At 38.4% G+C, this 15192-nt stretch overlaps 1 protein-coding gene across 3 annotated transcripts in view; it reads left to right on the top strand.

Moving 5' to 3' along the window:
* LOC104251279 (TLE family member 1, transcriptional corepressor) overlaps positions 1–14646 on the top strand; it is a 76876-nt gene extending 62230 nt beyond the window's left edge. For all 3 annotated transcript variants that reach the window (XM_059834115.1, XM_059834114.1, XM_059834113.1), the window contains 7 exons: positions 284–360; positions 8810–9059; positions 10882–11129; positions 13079–13226; positions 13651–13801; positions 14242–14318; positions 14479–14646. In XM_059834115.1, the coding sequence (XP_059690098.1) occupies positions 284–360; positions 8810–9059; positions 10882–11129; positions 13079–13226; positions 13651–13801; positions 14242–14318; positions 14479–14586 (1059 nt within the window). In that variant the 3' untranslated portion in view covers positions 14587–14646. The remainder of the gene's footprint in view (positions 1–283; positions 361–8809; positions 9060–10881; positions 11130–13078; positions 13227–13650; positions 13802–14241; positions 14319–14478) is intronic.
* Positions 14647–15192: the final 546 nt, after the last annotated feature.

Below are 15192 nucleotides of genomic sequence, written 5' to 3'. Positions count from 1 at the left end.
TCCAAGGCTAGCTCTGTGCTGACACGGGGGTATTTGTGTTAGGCTCAGTGGTGTGAATGCATGATACACATTTTTGGGTTTCTGTTCATATACGAATACTTCTAGCAGAAGCATGCCTAGGGAAAACGTCTTGTTTTTCCCCCCTATGAAGGGACATGCACTTATCTAATGCGGCAGGTAAAAGCCACCTTTTGGTTAAATGTGTAATATCTTGGGTGTGATGAAAAGGGGCTTGCTGAACGAGAAATTGCAAGTGTGAGATTGATTCATTTTTTGTTGCCAGGTTGGGTTTGATCCTCCTCCTCACATGAGAGTACCTGGAATCCCTCCAAATCTAGCAGGGATTCCTGGGGGAAAACCGTAAGTAACTTTTAACATTTTGGTAACATCTGCAATATCTAGAGAGAATAAAGTTTATCTTGTGTCAGTGAACAAGAATTCCAAGGGGGTAGCGTCTGGTTGTTCCCAAGAGATTGTTTTAGACTTCTGGTAAAAGGTGCAGCATATAAATTCTCAAATGGTAGTTGTTATATCCCAAAACAGGGATGCATATACCTATTTCCAAGGAAAAGCTGTTGAAGGTATACTTTTAAGGTTTTTTATTTCCTCCTTTCTGGGGGAAGTTAAGGGGACTACAAACTGGTAGACAGCGGTAAAAGATGTATGATAAAAACATACTGATACTAAACTTCCTACTATACTGAGCATAAATGTGTTGTGCAAACTCACAGACTCCTTGCCTGGCACCTGTTTTATCAGGCATGAGAGTCTGCAACTGTTGATCACAGTGGGTATCTGAAGCAGGTACTTAATGCAAGGTGTGCATCAGTTGCTAATGGAGCAAGCTCTTTAAAAGGTTTGTGTAAGTGTGCAGCTGGAGAGCAAAAAGATGATGAAGCAGTTATGCAGCAAGTGGTGCATAGATGTAGGATAACTTTCACAACAGGTTCTTTTTATTTAAAAGTTTTAATTATTGATGAAGAGGTGGTTAAAAAATACTTCTGTGATGCTGTGGCTTATTGATGTTACAATAAAATGAATTCACCAAAACAGCATACATCAAATTTTTCAGTAATTTGGCTTTGGTAAACTGTTGAGACTGAGCTTGTCCATGTGCAGTAGAGTCATGAGCATGTATGACCTCTTAAAAACTGTGGTTGTTTTTTAAGTATTTCTGAACAAGTAGTCTATGCAGGTACAAACAGAGCATAGACTGCAAATTTGACTAGTCTGTTTTGCTGGAGAGAGTGGGGCAGAGAGAATTATAACAGGTTTTTTGACACTCTGTTAGAATCTGTTCTTTGTCCCTTCATGCTTGGCATTCAGTCCTGTCTTCTCTTTCAACAGAAAGCTGCCATTAGAGTAGTTTCTCTCTGTCTAGGTACATAATTTTGAAACTCTCTTAAAGCTTTGTACTTCCTATGCTGGATGTTCCTGTTACATACTCTCTTCTTTACCAATCTATCATGGTTTAATTTTTCCTTTTGCAGCTTCAGAAAAAATTCAGAAACTGTTACTTCTAGGATACTGTCTAAGTTGTAAGACACGCTGTGGTGACAGTTATTTACGCACTCTGTTTGCCTTCATTTTGAACTCCTGTTAATAGCTAGTGATACGTCGAAATGTCAGTCATGCAAACATCCTTAAAAGTGCACCAGATTACAGGCAAAAAAGTGTGTATTCTCTTCTACTCTTTTTCCATAACAGTAGCAAAGCAGCAGACTTAGATTAGGAAGGCCATTATGAATGTCGTTTTGTTGTTATCCACCATGCTTCTGAGAACACACTTATCTATCTGTTGGCAGTGTGAGAAACCTGTTAAATCTTGGGATTTATTTAAAGAAAAGTCCGTGGTATGTTGACAAGATGACTGAAGTGAGGGCTCAGTGAGTTGGTGTTGTGTATCAGATGGTGGTGTATTTAAATTTAGTACAGTAAGGAACAGGCTTTGTTCTCAAAACATTCTTTTATTAAGGGTCAGACTCATTCTTGCTGACTTCAGTAGAATTTAGCATACTTATATAAAATATTTTCGGAGATCGCATAATCCAGGGGCTGTAAGTTTTTACTTTTGATATACTTTTAAACAAGTATATTCATAAGTGTTCAATGACTTATTCCGTTAGTAACACCTGGCAATATTTTATACTGTAAGTTAAGAAAACCTATTTTCGTTCAGTCAGAAACTTTCTGTGGCTGAGTTCTAGTTGTTGCACTATTCAAGGCACAAAAGCAGTGGTATGCTGCTATACTGTGTATCCTGGTATTTCATAGATAAATTATAGTCTGTCTGGGTTTTTTTTAATAAATATGTTATTTAGTGTTTTCAGCACTTTATTCACACTGCTTTGCAGATCGCCTACTTTGATACATACTCCTACTCTCCACTTGATTTGATGTGTCCTGTAGTGTTTTTTTGTGGTCGTGTTACTTGGACTGAGTCACTCACTTCCTCTAAAGTGACTTCTTTGCTTAGCTTTATTGTAAGTGAGGCAAACCTAAAATTCTGTAAACTGATCTGTTGTCTTTCCATTGACAGCTTTAGAACAATCTCTTGTTTTAGTCTTGATTGGCTGCAGCTAGCTAGATGCTGCCTGCTACCTGCAGCATCTTTGAATTATCTCTTAGCTACATTAGGCAAGTCTCCTGTATTTTCTGTACAAAGTACATTGTTTATATAATCATGCAAACTAGTGGAATACTCCTGGTTTATTTTCAAAATCTTCCTTTTCCTAGAGTGCAATTAAGGTGCCACATTGAATTTGTTTCATGAGCTGTGGAGTTTCAGTCTGAGTCTTGTTGCAAGTGCTACAGAGAATTTTCAAATTGAACTATTGAATCCCCAGACATATGTATATGCTCACGGCTGCACATTTTTGTTGGTGGTTATGCTGGGACTGTTTTTTCACTCAGCCCTGCTTCTAGGAGAAAATTAAGTTCCTTTATTTCCAAAGGAATGACATTTCTGATAGCACGTAGTTTTCTTTAACCCCTGTGTATTCTGAGATCTGTTAATGACTAGCTTGTTAGAAAAATTAGTAGCCTCTTACGAACCCACTCTTACATGTCTATCTGCTTTTATCAAGGGTACTGTTGTCTGGAAAGCTCGTCTTTTGCTTGCCTTCTTTTCTAACTTGATTATATGTCAGTCTTTACTACCATCTTTTTATATTCCTGAATGTGAAACTTTCAGTTTTGCTCTTTGCTGAGTCTACCCTTGTTAGCAGTGGTACAGATGTACTTGGGAAATAGCATAGCAATCTAGAAATTCAAAGTGTCATCAGTGATTTCTTAATTATACAAATGAGCTAGTCTTTGCATTTGGTAGCATGTTGTGGGGTTTTTTAAAAACTTATTTCCTATGAGGCTTTTCAGGTTCTTCGTATTCCTTTGATACTTCAGTGTACACACGTGGTCTCATACTAGTTTCCTCTCTTCAGCTGTTCAGTAATAAATTTTATGGACAAGGACTTGATATCTATATGTGTGTATGAATGTGCATAAATTAAGTTTTCATATTCTTGTTTTCAAAGTTGATTCCCATCAGTAGATTATTCTTTTCTTAGCAGCTCTTCTGGTTTTGGTTTGCGTTTTATGGGGGGTGGGGTGGGGATGGGCGTGGGGAGGGGGGAGGGGGGGTTCCTTCCAGATTGCCTTGAGCAATCATCTAACCAGTAATTATCTTTGTCTTAGGTTGGGGGCAGGAAATCAGTACTAGTTTTGGACATGGACATGTGATGTCTGAATCTTGCACTCTGTTGTTTTGATACATTTAACTATGCCCTGGCCTGTAAGTTCTTGGTGTGTTGCTGTAATCACGTTTTTTGCTTTGCATAGCTAGAAAAGCAAAGTACTTAGCTTTTAGTCTTCCACAGCTGCTAAATTAATGTTCTTGTGGATTTCTCCTAGATGTGAAACATACTTTCTAACAGTTAGATTATGCACTGAACACAGATTTTCAAGCTTAGTGGTAAGATTTATGTCCACAGTATTGCTTCCCTGGTGTCTGAAATTGTGTATTAATGGTAGCATTGAGGACAAATGTATTTCTCAGTATTTTTTTCAAATGTGGTTTTAATTGAAGCACGAGGTGTTATACACAGACACCAGAAAGAGCTGAAAATACACATTTCTCATTTTAGTAGGAAAGGGAAATTTCGTGTGGAAAACGTTAACTCTTTCAACTTCTAGTTATAAGCCGACTTTTCTTTGTGTTTTTGGAAAGGAATAGTATACTGTTCTGGAATTGCTCAAGGCAAAAATTAAAAATATTTCAGTACTGATCTTCACGGTTGTTCAGTGAATGTACAATGAGGAATATTTTAAAGGAAGGCTAATTTTATTATATTCTGGAATAACAGGTTGTTTTTTCCCCCCTTGTATCTCTGCATAGAATTATTTGATGACATTATGAAATTAAAGATTTTGTTATTTCTGTACAAATACCTTTATCCTTATTTCTTGGTGTTTTGCCCTATATAATGAAACACCATACTCAGATATTCACTGTTTGTTGTGATAACTACAATTAAAAATATAGCTGGAGTGCAAAGAAGAGCTGAAAGTAAAATGCGCTGACCAGTAGAAGGAATTGTATGCTTTTGTGTTTTGCAGGAAAAGAGTATTTTTCCTTTAACTAGGAATTCTGTTTAAATTGAAGGGATGAAGTGGAAGCTTTTTTTTTTTTTTTTTTTTTTAAATTAAGTCATGGTACTTTAAGTAGGCAGGAAATGAGTGCATTATATCAATCTGAATACTTAGAATAGCTGGCAGTTAGGTAGTTTGGTTGATTTGCCATGTTCTTGAGCAGTGAGTTAATTATTCTGAACTCTACTCAGCAAGTCAGATGATACTTACTTATTATATACCTATTTGATACTTATTTGGAAATTGGAGGGCCATAGTTACCAGCTTTAAGCTGAGAAACTGGGTCGTAATGTATCGGAACTCTGCAGGTTCTCAGTGCTGCTTTGACACAGATGATGAGAAGTCTTTGGATGCAACAGATCAAAAGAATATTTCTATTATTCAGAAATAATATAATCATAAGTGACAGTATACTGTTTCTCAGAACTCTTTCCTAAATAAAAGGCATGTAAATTTGTCTTGTAACTGTTCTTTTCATAATATACAATTAATTACAAGTGGTTATTTACATATTAATTGATATGTATTTAAGTTATTTTATGTTAAATTGTAATTGCATTGTTTAAGAACTTTTTCTTTGTTTGCTGTGGTTGTTAGCCCAACATGAGGAAGGGCTGTCTTAATACTAACAGTCATTTGGCCAAAAATGGATAATCATGTAACCCAGTCATTTCACAGAGACAGAATGCTGTGAGTGAGACAGAAATCTGTGATTGTCATGAAGCTGAACAGCAGTTTCTGGTGTACACTGTCAGGTCTAACAGATCATCATAAAAGGATAAAAATGCACATTACATTTTTACAATGTTATGGAATTCAGATCTCAATGGCAATTTGTTGAGGGGAAAGATGAGTGGGCAAGGGGTTCCTGTCAAGAAATACCTTGAGCTTTAGAGAACTCAAGAATTTACCAAATTTGACTAAATATTGACTCTTTTAAAGTTGGACAACCAAAATGCTTCTCAGTTTTGAGAATTCAGGCCTATGATTATATCTAGTGCATTCAAAATTGAGTCGTTTCTTAATTGTATGGAAGTACACCTACAGCTTTGTACGTGTAGCACTGGAAGTACTCCCCAGAAGTAGCAAAGTAGGCCCTCTGTCATGGTGACCTGATGGAGAGGTAGCCAAGGACAACAGCGATTGAGCTGCAAATAGTTGTTTGCACTACTTTCTCCAGTACTGTGTTCTTCTGGAGACAGCAGCTTTCCTTGTCTAGGGAGTGTCAGTCTTGCAAATGTTGCAAGTTTTTTCAAAGTGAAAGGTAGGTGTAATGAAAAGTTATACTGTAATACCTAGTAGATACAAGTTACTAGACCACGTAAGTATGCTGACAGTTGTGATGTTAGCTTGACATCTTCAAGCAAACAGGTACATTGACTATTTTGTGTGCTTGTCTTGGCAGGGGCAGAGGGATTTGGTAATGTGTAGCCATTTCTTTACACAGTGGATTGCTGATAACTTGCACTGTAGGAAAAGCTGTCTTGTCTTGTAAGAAACTATCGCTGGTCTGTTTGTCAGGCCCTAAAACTCGGCCATCCTTAGTCCCAACCAACCAGTCTTGAAAGCAAATGTGCTCATGATGATAAAAATGAGACTACTCGTATGATCTATATAACCACACTTTAACCATGAGCATACTGGTAAAATTCTAGATGATTAAAAGTACACTGGGTAAGTCTCTGGTGTTTCAGGGCAGAAGAGTCATTGTAATTCTACAGTATGCATGAAACACTTGAAAAATGTTCCTGTTGTCTTCCTCCCACCCCATGTCAGCCAGAACTAAGAAGCTGTGTGTATGCACAGAGGCATTTCAAAACAGCAATTATTTAGGTATTTTGAATTGAACAGAACATTCACAGTGTAACCTTCCATTAAAAAAAACCGATCGTGTATAAGTGGATTATTCATCTTAAACATGCTGGAAAAAATTGCTTAATACTTGCCTAATTGTTTTTCTTCTGTCCATGATAAAAGCAAGGGCAGGCTGAGACTTCAAAGTTGTGCAGTTTTGTGTACTCTTACTGCTAACAAATATTCTGCAACTGACTTTGATCTGGAGCCCAGGATGGGGCCCAGCCTTTCGGCCTCTTAAGTGCTATGACTCTTTAGTTGGATTCTATGACTCTTTAGTTGGATTCTGTACCTGGACCTGAGCAGTTGTTCAGCCTCGAGCAGTCTTGTTGCCACTCCTCTTCTGCTTCCTCTCCCATCCTCTGTCTCATCTGGTTGGTGAATAACTACTTCAGGACAGTGCTGTCTCTACTCCTCTTCACAGAAATGATACAGATTTCTAGTTAAGCCTTTATCATTACTGTAATTCTTCATACAAAAAAAGAGAAAGGGTCCCATGGGAAGAAATATATTTGATACGCTGTGCACCTTGTATACATACAAAGGAGGGAACTTTGCACTTCCTTTCTTCTCTTGCATTTCCCATTCCTAATATTTCCACGACAAAAAAGATTTGTCATTGTTTGCACTTGCTCATCCTCCATTTCTGTGTATTCTCCGAGCAGGCTTTCAACTCACATGGCCAACCATGAAACATGAATGAGGTACAGGAATTGCATGTATATGCACTATTAATTTCTTCTTTGTTTAATAGCAGTTACTGTTAACTAGTATTTACCCTTCCCTTCTGAGAAAACTGTGATATTGCATGGGATGACTGTTTCCACTGTTACCTTCTGTATGAAAGAACTGTAGAGTTCTTTCACCTCTCCACTTCTCACTCTTTTTTAAAAGAATATCTTCTGCTCTGCTCCTGGGCATATTCAGTTGCTTTGTGATGTCTTGTTACCAATCCAGGCATCTTGCTTGTTCCTTCCTTTCAAACTGTGCAATACTTGGAAACATGCAGTAAAATACTTTGAAAATACTAGCTCAGAGCTCAGAACAGATGATTAAATTGAATTATCTATTGTTAGGTCCTTGGAAGAGGGATGCAATACTAATACTTGAGCTACAGTGACCAAAGATTTCTGAGGAGGAACGTACATTTGGAAAAGAAAGGGCAATTCTGAACACAAGAATATATTAGAAAAATAAAAGTATCACTAGGGAGATGGTAGCTCATTAATAGAAAAGAAGGATACTCATTTCTCACCGTTTTTTATCCACTTTGGCCTCTTGAAGAATGCTGTTAATGTAACAGCAGCATCAAATACATGAGCTATGGATGTGTTTAAAACAGAAGAAGCAAAAAAGGAGCTCAATAGCATAACAAAAAGCAGTCTTTTGCAGTAGTATTTTCATTATTATTTAAAACAAACAAACAAAGAAAACCCCCTGCACCGGAAACCTGTATTAGCTGCTCTCTGTGCCCTGCTCCTTGAGTAGAGCTGACTTTAAACTTAACGGTTAACATGAAGAAATACTTTTGTGTACTTTCCCCAGGGAGGAGTGTTTTTATTCAGTGCTGGGATTCACTTCCTCAGCCTTTGGTTTCCATATACTTGAAATCATGCACTGAGTACAAATAAAAGGTGTTACAGAAGTGCCAAAACTACCTGGGAAACTGAGCCTTTTAGCTTTTCCAAAATACTTATTCAAGAAAACACAATTATGAGAAGATGGTATCAGCTTTCTGATGAAAGGTGTGTGCAACCACTCTGCATGTTTCTATTTTCTGTTTAAAGCACTAGTTACCAGCTGGAAAGAGAGGCATGTGAGCATAGCTGGTGCTGATGTTAAAGATGAGGTGCACAAACAGAGCAAAAGTTGAACTTTGGCTAGTGCTACTGCAAGGCAACAGGTGCAAGCGTCATGGAAGAAGGCTGAAAGAGTGGTGAGGAATTGCTGCTGCAGGACTTGTGGTGCTGAGATTGTGGTGCTGGCTAGAAACTAGTGGCTGAAAGATCTTTTGATTATCCAGGTGGCTGAGGAATAGCAGCCGTGACCTTGGTCCGTAGAGTTAAGGGTAGAATTTAAAGTGGTTCCTCACTGCATGAGTACTTCAGGTAAGGCAAGCTGAAAATATTGCAAATCCTTGTCTCCCTCTGAGGTTTCATGTGCCTGTATACTTGGCACTGTAGCTCTGGTTTTCATGAGAAGACGACTGGCAAAGAAGTAAAATTTAAAAATACTGTGTTTTTCTGCATTATAGCACTGTAATTGGCTGATTTTTTTTGTCTTCTCTCTTCTTTCCCTTCCCCGAAAGAGCCTACTCCTTTCACGTTACTGCAGATGGTCAGATGCAGCCGGTTCCTTTCCCTCCTGATGCCCTCATTGGTCCAGGAATCCCTCGCCATGCCCGTCAGATCAACACTCTGAACCACGGGGAAGTTGTGTGTGCAGTTACCATCAGCAACCCCACAAGACATGTGTACACGGGTGGGAAGGGGTGCGTCAAAGTCTGGGACATCAGCCAGCCTGGCAACAAGAGCCCTGTCTCTCAGCTGGATTGCCTGGTAGGTGAACAGGAACTTGTTCACAAGGGTAGCTTCTCCTTGGAGACTCAATAAGGAAGAAGCTGTCCCTGTCTGGATTTTGCTCATATTACAAGGAAATAGCAGGCAATTCTGTTTCCTGCTTTATGTATTTAGCTGTCTTTTTTTTAACACATAACAGGTGGAGTTACAGAGAAGAGTGCTGGTTTGTTTAGGGATAAATTTCATCACTAAGGGTCAAATAACAGATTAGGTAAGATTTCTGAGTAGAGAGTGTGCCTGATTTTGTTTTCTCTTTTTTTTTCCCTTCTAGTCATGCTGATGATTTCTGTGCATGACTTTAAAAGGAATGTAGCCTGGCTTATGCAGGGCTGCACAGAGCCTTCCTAGGCGTTAAACTCACACCAGGAGTGACAACCCCTTTTTTTGTGAGAGGGTAGCAACCATATAATGAAATAATGTGACAAGGTACCAAGGTCACTTTAAGTCTCACTATGCTCTTGTTGGTGAGCCACAAGTTATACATTGTGCTTGGTTGTTTTCGCATCTGCAGGATGCAAAAGGGACTGAATGCTGTAGTATAGGTAACTGGAAAGCTAACTCAAAAAAGTTAACATCTCAATAAAAGATACTTCTCATATTAGAAGCAGCATAGACATTTGTGAAATGTTAACTGAGAAGACAATGTTGTAAAGTACAGTAATATGTATTCTGAATGAAAATAATTGTAGCTTCAGTGTTGATCCAATTAAATGTGGTGGGTTTTTTGGTTTGGTTTGGGTTTTTTAGCCTTAACCCTTTATTTACTGCTACCCTTATTTTATTTCTCTAGTAGTAAAACTATGGTTGAATATGTATTCTGTTCTGTGGCAGGTATGTGTCTGGATGCACAGTCCTAGCTGCCTTCATATTAGTTATGGAGCAGTAATGGCTGACTAACTAAGCCAACACTTCCACTGCACATTACTGCTCCTTTGCTGTGAATAATAAAAAAAAGAAGTAGTGGTAGGAATGCTGTTGACTATTTCTTGCAGTGTTCTTTTGTATGTTCTGAGTTACAGATCTTAACCCTCCATTTCCTAAAGAACTGTTACCATGTTAATTTGGCAGCTATTACAGAGAAGTGGACATCCAGTACACTTAAGGAGTCAAGCTTGTAATAAGTAAAGATTGAAATGCTTGCCACCTCTAAATCCCCTGTAGTACCTCTCATTCAGCAGTAGTATCACAAATGTGAAACTAATAATTTAAGTGTGGTAAGAACCGTGTTGAACAACAAAGGACCAATGTAAATCCAGGACAAGTATGGGAATACTTAATATTTTAACTTTAAAATGGTGAATGCAAAATAGTATTTGAAAGAAAACTCCAAAAAGTGAAAGGAATGAGACTTGGTATTTGAAAGAAAACTCCAAAACCTGAAAGGCCTGAGACTTGAACTGCATTTTCATATAGGATCTCCTAAATGCCAAATGAAAGGTCATTTGCTTTAATATTTCTGTTGGTGGTGACCTTAGCTGATGGAGTGCACTTGCAGAAATGCAAGCTTACTTTCACTCTGTTTTTGTGTAATGAGATGGAAGACTTGTCATTCGTCAGGTTTAAAACAGAGTAGTAGACTGTGGCAACAGGAGTCTGCAGTTTAATTTCTGCAGCTGCGGTCTCTGGTTAGTGATGAGAAGTAGGCGTTTGAAACCTTTTAGGATCTGCTAGTTCCTCTTCAGTGCTTTGGTAATGGAAAAAAATAGCGTACTGTTTAAAACGTGGGTGCAGTCAGAATCATATTAGCGGTCATTATTGGCAGGCATGTATTAACATAACTGAGGTGATTTGTGTTGTACAGAACAGAGATAACTACATCCGCTCTTGTAAGTTACTACCTGATGGATGCACCCTAATAGTTGGCGGGGAAGCCAGCACATTATCCATATGGGACCTGGCAGCACCAACTCCTCGTATAAAAGCAGAGCTGACATCCTCAGCCCCTGCCTGCTATGCTCTGGCTATCAGCCCTGATTCCAAGGTGTGCTTTTCCTGCTGCAGTGATGGGAACATTGCAGTGTGGGATCTGCACAATCAGACGTTGGTCAGGTGAGTCATTACTTGTTTACAGAAAACTTTACTAGAAGTTACTCTTGGACAACTACATAAATATTTATCTCCCTGAATAGTGACAGCAAAGTAAATAGTATTTGTTATCCAAAGAATGCGGTTTGCACCCAAGTTGGGCAGAAACTAGTTTTGGTAGCTTCAGCCTAGTCTCGGAAGATGCACTTTCAGGGCCTAAAGGGTTGGTCCATAACCTACAGCAGTCAGTGTGAAAGTTCCTGTTGGTTTCGGTTAGTTGGGATTTGTCTGCAGGTTTCTACAAGCAGCATTTCTGCTGGTTTGTGATTGATGTAGACTGAACATGCTTTTTAGGGAACTCTTGGAGATTCATTCTTTTCCTTTGTCTTAAGGCTTGTTAAGTAACAAAGAGAATTTTCAGGTCTTACTTAGTGATGATAAATAGTAAAATTAATCTTACAAAAGCGGTTGAAAGTGTGGATCCCTCAGTTCTTTAGGAAGGCATAAAGGACTGATTTTTGGTCATTCATGAGAGAAAGATATTTGAGTTTTTGGGGGGAATTTGATCTCTAAAATGTTTAAAATGGGTTGCAAAGAATATAATAAATGGATTGCCATGTAAATTACTTTCGAAATCTTTTGTGAGACCTTTGATTAAAGAATATATTAGTAGAAGATTAAAGTGTCTGGGAGGTCAATATTCAGCATTAGTGCTATGACAGAGAAAGAAAGATAGGGCCATGTGTGAAATTGCTCTTAGCAACTAGCTGTGTGGTTTACTAGAAGATAAATTTTGATTTATGCTTACCAAAGTAGCGGTGGCTTACAATATTATGAGAGGAGAGAGCCTAAATTGGGAAAGGCTGTGATATTTAAAAGTTCCAAACACAAACACTGAAGAATCTGCTTCGTCTGCTGTCTTTCAATTAAATTTCCTGTGTATCAGTAATTAGCCCAAACTTATGTGCAGAGAGTCATATTAATTTGCATGCAAATTTTACTTTCTGTTGAACTTTTAGATAAACAAAGAAGATTTTAGGTGTATAAAGTCTTCGGTTTGCCCTATGCATGCTTAGTCTCTGTAAAGGGGCACTCTCCATCTACGGCAGCCTTTCCTTTTGAGTGTTTGCTGTCGGTGTTCCCACCACTTACTGGCTGATGTTGCTAACTGATAACACGTGGAATTTTAAGACCAGAGCTACAAAACAAAATGTGCCACATAACCTTTCTGTGGCAGCCTTTAGTGATTCATATCCTTCATTCCCAAGCTAGCTGTCTTTTCGCCCCACCCTCCACCTTTCACATTGAGGCATAGGACTTTCCTGAAGCTAATTGCTGTTGAAAAATGCAGGATCCTCAGAAGACTTTAGCCAAAGGATTAAGGAAAACTTGAGGTGACCTTCTGGCTGCTGAAAGCTGAGAATTACTAATGAGAAGATTTTAAACTGCACCATTTAGATTTTTGTGATCTCCTGCCACAGAGAGTGCAAGTTTGCTGACTCAGCAATGCTTGTGTTTGACTATCTGGATCTCTATCTGGATCCCTTCCTATTAATATCTCTGCTTATTATTTAACATCTTGACTTGCAGCCAAAGAAAAACACAGAAGCTGTTTTCTGAAACTGGAGGAGTTTTGTTCTCTCAGCACTTGTTTTAATCTGAGTTGTCTGTAGTGCTTTTAATTATAGTTACTGTACTTCAACGTTCTCAGAAGCTTTTTTTTTTTCTTTTCAAAACCTGATAGGAAATATTTGACTTTTTTCAGCTAGTCATGATGCAAGGCATTTCTCTAGCACCTGAAAAATGTTTCTGCAATACTGTTGTATTTCATGCTTATTAAGAGGGAGGGGCTGATTTTTGCCCATCAGCAGACACAGAAGAGATGACACACACGTACAGGGTCCAAAACTAACACCACAACAGTGTTTCCCTGGAGCTCTGGCAGGAAATCATTATTCAATTTGTTTTATCAGGCAATTCCAGGGCCACACAGATGGAGCCAGCTGTATTGACATTTCCAATGATGGTACCAAGCTCTGGACAGGAGGTTTGGATAACACTGTCAGATCCTGGGACTTGAGAGAGGGGAGACAGCTACAACAGCATGACTTCACATCACAGGTAACTGGATTTTCCTACAGCTTGGAGGGAGGGGGTGGTGGTGGTGGGGAGGGGAGTGTTGCAGTGGGAGGGAAACATTTAGGATGAAAGCTGAGACTGAGCCCAGTGCAACTGGTAGACTGTTCCCTCTCTTCCTTTTGGCTGCTCACAACACAATATTTTGGAGCTTTTGTATGTGTATCTTCCAGAACAAAATGATAGCCTGACACTACTCTCGTTTCCTATTTTTCCAAGTTAATAGGTAAGAACAGGGGTTATTATGTCACTTGAATTTTGAACGGCAGTTTTGCTATTGAACTATGTGAATTTTATTTGGTCCTTCTCTCTCTCTCTCCCTCTCCCAATTAATTTAACCACTGTAGAAAAAAGTAAAAAATGTATCTGTAGGAAAAAATAAAAAGTGCAAATGTGGTTTAATTTTCAGATATTTTCCCTTGGTTATTGTCCTACTGGTGAATGGCTAGCTGTGGGAATGGAGAGCAGCAACGTAGAAGTGCTACATGTAAATAAACCAGACAAATATCAACTGCACCTTCATGAGAGTTGTGTATTGTCACTCAAGTTTGCTTACTGTGGTAAGTTGCCCTGAACACAGAACTGGATGTCAGGGCTCTAATTCATGCTTTGCTGATTATTTATTAAATTGTCATAGCTCATTTGATAATCAAAAGTTATTTAGTATCTCAGTTTCTTAAGTTACGAATAAATACCTCTGCTTTATGAATTAAAACGTACTTATCTACAAACAACCATCTGTTTGTCTAAAGGCTGCTGTGGGGGTTGATTTGTCTGTAAAAAGCTATTTCTACTTACAGAGTCTAGGGAATTCCTAGTATGTAACACTGCAAAATTATGCATGTCCTCATTGTTTGTAAGCAAAGTACTATGTTGATTAGTGGTGAGAGCTTTTATAAAGGTAATTAGTTAACAGATTTCATAGATGTGAGTTGAAAACACAAAATCTGTCAGATGTCTGTTTCATAGGTTTTCATAGTCTTTCTGTTTTGTATTCTAGGTAAATGGTTTGTGAGTACTGGGAAAGATAATCTTCTTAATGCATGGAGAACTCCTTATGGAGCCAGTATCTTCCAGGTGAGGATGATGATGCTTTTAAAGAAAAAACTAGAACACCCAGAGACCCAAGAAGGGAATCAGTTATCTTCACCTATGTGATCTACCCAAAATGGGATGCTGAGATGAGCGTCACAGACTTTTTTTTTAATGATGTAATATATTTCTATTTTTCTTCTAGTCCAAAGAATCTTCGTCAGTGCTTAGCTGTGACATCTCTGTGGATGATAAGTACATAGTCACTGGCTCTGGAGACAAAAAGGCTACAGTCTATGAAGTTATCTACTGAAAAATATGCTGGGGATATAACTTTTAGAAGTTGAACTGGGCCAAAATTGTTCTTAATTGTAGAAGTAGAAAGGTTTTGCCTTTTAAAAAGGAACAAAAGTATTAAGGTTCCAGACCTTGCCATGAAACTGCTTCGATTTTTCAAAATAGAAGGCAACATCCATCAACTAAATATGGGCTACGTGGACCAAACGGAACACAGAGGCAAGATGGACAGATGTAGCCTGGGTTTTTGACATAGTTTTTAAAAGCCAAGTCTACTGAAGAATGTTGGAGTCTTTTATTTTTTTTCTTTCTTTGTGACCTCATGCAAATTGTTCTCATTGCCTGAATATGGGGGATAAATACCTTTCGGTTCCTTGCAGTTCAAGTTGCATTCTGTCCTGTGTAGAGCAGTGGTGTCTCAGATGAACATGTTTCCTGGTTTTGCATCTTGTGATATGTTTTTGTATTTTTGTTGAAGGTCAAACATTTGTATAAATTGTAAATAGATTTAGTTTATTACAGTAAAGGCTTTAGTACCAACAACCAGTCTTCCCCCCCTGCCCCCTCCCTGCCCACCCTGCTTATTTAAAATTAAAAACCTTTTGGGGATATAAATACCTTT

The sequence above is a fragment of the Gavia stellata genome, chromosome Z (assembly GCF_030936135.1).
Source record: "Gavia stellata isolate bGavSte3 chromosome Z, bGavSte3.hap2, whole genome shotgun sequence".
NCBI lineage: Eukaryota > Metazoa > Chordata > Aves > Gaviiformes > Gaviidae > Gavia > Gavia stellata.
This window is presented reverse-complemented; position numbering and strand designations above follow the sequence as displayed.